This window comes from Macadamia integrifolia, chromosome 8 (assembly GCF_013358625.1).
Source record: "Macadamia integrifolia cultivar HAES 741 chromosome 8, SCU_Mint_v3, whole genome shotgun sequence".
NCBI lineage: Eukaryota > Viridiplantae > Streptophyta > Magnoliopsida > Proteales > Proteaceae > Macadamia > Macadamia integrifolia.
Genome location: NC_056564.1, coordinates 765,472 through 769,721, shown reverse-complemented (window position 1 = coordinate 769,721; position 4,250 = coordinate 765,472). Strand labels below are relative to the sequence as shown.

Sequence of the window (4,250 nt, the reverse complement as noted above, 5' to 3'; positions counted from 1 at the left end):
GGGGGTGTTTAGAATGAGAATATAGGGTTGGCCAGCCAAAGAGAGAAGAAAACCATAACTATCTAATGACCTAATCCATTCATTTTATTTGGGTGCCATGTAAACTATCTAATTGTCTATTTTATTCTCAAACTTCTTTCCATATTTTCACCATAAAATGCTTCATAATGTCAAAATTTTCCTGACCTTCCTACAAATTTCACCCTATGCAAGATTCATCTTCATCCCTTACGAAAGAAAAACATAAGGGATGGGATTGGGGTTGAGGGGGGGGGGGGATTAAAATTTTGAAATATTATGTACAATATTGAAAGAAAGGTAGAAAAAAATTGATGATAAAATAGTCAAGGGGAGAGAGATTTATATGAAGCACGTATGTATTGGTATATCCCATGCTAGACATACGGGAGAGAGCTTCTCAATATTCATATACAAGGGGTCCACATAACTAGGGAGGTGAGGAAGTGTTAGAGATTGGTAAAGGGGAAAGAATGTATGAGATGGGTTTTCTATCATAGGAACCCATTACACTCATGCAAGTTTGCCAAATGGTTGTTAAAAAGAAAAAAAAAAGGTTTGCCAAATAGAAAGAAATAGGGCCTCACTAGACTACAATATCAAGCCATCGATTTATTCGTAATTTTGTCATTGACCCTTCTGGGTTCTAGAGTACTAAGATTCAATTACTTAAGATAGGGAGGCAAAGCAAAGAAGTAAAATTGAGTCTAGAGTGCAAGACAATAGCTAAGAAATGTGGAGATATTTGGATAAGATCCTCTTTAGTGGAGACTGGTCAACACTTGATGAATAGACACAAGAAAACCTCTCCCTTTCCTCTACAGAAGAACAATAAGGAAGATTCAAATATTGAATCTGACTATGCCTTCAGAATCTCCAAGATTCTTTTGATGCAATTCAAATTAATTTTAATTTCTTAGTTTAACATGTACTTAAATCAGCTTATTGTTTTCATCTTCCCAAATTTTGCATGCAACATTGCATGGGGAAGAGTACAGAGGCATGTTGCATGCAAGTGTATATATATATATATATATGCCAAAATGCATTTTATCGTCTTAATCAAATGCATTTTGAACTGACCCAAACATCTTGTATAATGGCATGGTTGGGCATTCTTCTTGCTCCTTTTGCGAGTGTAAGACAACATGAAAAAAAGAAAACAAAAACAGATTAACTAAGTGTGCTAAGATTGGATTCGATTACATCTATCACATTATAGATTCAATTTTCAATTTTCTCAAGTTAGTTACACATCCAAATACAACACTCAAATGGAAAACCAGATTCGATTTGATAAGTTAATTGAATACAAAAATCTCAACCAGTATTCAATTTTGGGCTGTGTTCGATATTTATGTATTTTTTGAATAGATTGTGGGTTTAGAATACGTTCTAAAGCAAGAAAATAGAGAAGAACCAAAATATGTTCTAGACCCATAATTTATTCAGAGAGTGCATATCAAACACAACTTTAAGATTCAACGGTGAGTAAGAAAATTTTTTTAGCGACTATACAAGTATTTCAATAAATTTTCTGTATACAATTTTATGATATATTTGTAGTGAGGATTCTTTCTCTGTAAGTAATTTCAAAGAGGGGAACACAAACATGTGTATGAGCTTGGGGAATACAAATGGACAAAGTTCTCTGAGCCATCATAGAGAGCTGCCCCTTATCTATGAAACTCTTTCATCACTTCTCATTGGTCCGTTCCCTTGTCTCTACTGATTTGAGTCATGCTATCAAGGGGCATAAAATCATGAATCAATTGTCATTTTAGGAAGAGCGTCCAGCAAGCAACATAGAAGAGTGCAACAATAAAATGTGGAGAGAGAGAGAGAGTGTGTGTTAGTGCACACTCCCTTGGCGGCTGAGAACTTTTTCTTTTCATTTAAAACATATTTTAGCTGCATGGGAAATGGCTTTCCCGTTTAATTATTCTTTTTGTGGGGGTGGGAGAAAGACCTTTGCTTTGATGAGGTTGGTACATCATCCCCATAAGAATCATCCACATCATCCAATGTTGAGGCAACTGGATTGGACGTATGGGATGACTGAGGAGATGATTCCAAAACCCAAATTTAATCTCTCAGGGAAAAGGATGAGTTTGGGGATCAAATCAGGTCATTTTCATGACACTCTAGTGGAGGCCACATGGGCTTCTCAAGTGGGACCCCCATTTCCTAAGTCTGCATGCATGTCCATGGATTCCGTTTTGAAAAATTCAAAATTCTTCAAAAACTAGAAAGAGAACAGAAAAAACACATGAAATTAAGATCAGATGGTTGGGTCCACTTCACGCCATTTCAAAATCAAAACATAAGCAAGCGACTTACAAAGACCAGGAGGAGTGAGGTTGGGTTCACTACTTCTTCAGTTCATCATAATTGCGGCCCATGGGCCCAGATGAATAGAAAATGTTGGCCCACCACACTGTTATTTGGTTTGGGGTAACCGACTTTTCCGTTCTTTCCTCCATCCATTGCGTGACCCTCTTTACCTTCACCCTCTCTCTCTCTCTCACAGTTAACACTTAACATTATCCATCGTTGGCCGCCTTACTATTGTTGTCCTTTAGGGTTGGCAAAGGCTATTAAAAAACGCAGGAAATAAATGTTAGCTGATGGGTCAGAATCACTCTCATTTAATGAAAAATTCCCGAGTGAATGAGTCAATTTCTGCAGATACAAGAAAACTCTAGAGCCACACATCTATACGCAATTGTAGCCCACCACAAAAAGTCAAAAAAAAATTGTCTCGGTAGTTATTGAGAGAAAATTCCGAAATTTCATTATTGAAGCGAAGAATTACAATAACTACTAAGACAATTACCTCAAAAAAACTTTTTGAGGAGATGAAGAAACAATGTAACAAACACAGAGTGAACATGATATAATGCTACTTTCTGAAAAGAAATTTTCTTTACCTACCTTCTTCTCGTTCACTGCATCTGTACTAGGTCCGTTTGGTGCCACCTTCCAAAACATTTTCAATCAGCTTACCAAGTATGGGCAACATGCTTGACGAAATGAGTAAGGAACATTTTATACTACGAGATGTGCCAAATAGCCCTCTCTCCAATGGTTTGCCAAACACCAATACTGTTTCTCAAAGAATCTTACATATTAGCCATATAATTTCAAGTGTGACTGTCTGGCATTGACTTTTCAACTATTTCTGTCTACACCTGGCAAAATATACATCTATGTGTCGCTTACCACTTAACATGATTCACCTCCACATCTGTGACATGGATTCAGGTGCAGGTGTTGGATGCAGATACATGTTCAACAGTCAAGTGCATACAGCTTAACTGTTAAAACCAAGGACACAAGAGCTGAGCTAATATGGATCCATCCACAAACAAAGGTTAAAGGACATATCATAACAGTTATATACAATTTCCAAAATAATTAATTATTGATAAAAACAACAATAAATTGCAATCCTGAAGTTGCAATATGGCATAAAACACAGTGAACCAAAAGTTGTGTCGCATATTAACAGTCCATCAATAGTATGAACCAAACTTGAGATAGCAGATTAACAAGTCCAGCAATAGTTATAACGCCAATGACAGGTATCACACACCCACACTTGTGCTGAAATGGCTACTTTGAGTAAAATGAAGAGGGCCGATATTTTAGGTTCACATGGAGGATTGATGTGGCTATTTTGATGGTTTGAACAATTGGGTTTCCACCGTGGTTGAGCCACATGTCAAATTTCATGGCTAAACTCAACTGTATGGCTAATAATGCATTTGAATATTCTCAAAATTTCAGCTGTCAAAATATCAAATTTTCTGGTAACAAACATTCAAAAGAAACTGCCTTCATGTTGTCACATGGTGGATTGCCTAATGTGGGCAACATGGTGAACTGCCTAAAACTTACCATGACATGAACATTTTTTTTTTTAAATATTTAACATTTTTCACTTTTTAAGAATTATAATATTAAAAAAATATTATAGTACCTCTTTGTTAAGCTATTAAATATCTTAATCTAACTGAAACACTTAATTTAACTACTAATCCCATATACTAATCCCCAAGGGGTAGCCCAGCTGGCAAGGACCAACACCTCACAATTAGAGGTCATGAGTTCAACTCTCCTTGGGGGTTAGGCTTACCTATAAAAAAAAAATCCCATATACTAACTTCACCCACTTTATGAGCTTGTAAATACAATGAAACCCAAAGGGTTTTTTTTTTTTTGGGGGGGGG

At 36.3% G+C, this 4,250-nt stretch overlaps 1 protein-coding gene across 1 annotated transcript in view; it reads right to left on the bottom strand.

Annotated features, from left to right (window-relative positions):
* Nucleotides 1-3,042: 3,042 nt before the first annotated feature.
* Nucleotides 3,043-4,250, bottom strand: part of LOC122087098 (carotene epsilon-monooxygenase, chloroplastic) — a 7,150-nt gene continuing 5,942 nt past the window's right edge. Inside the window, exon 10 of the mRNA XM_042656089.1 lies at nt 3,043-3,335. Within this exon, the coding sequence (XP_042512023.1) occupies nt 3,332-3,335 (4 nt within the window). The 3' untranslated portion in view covers nt 3,043-3,331. The remainder of the gene's footprint in view (nt 3,336-4,250) is intronic.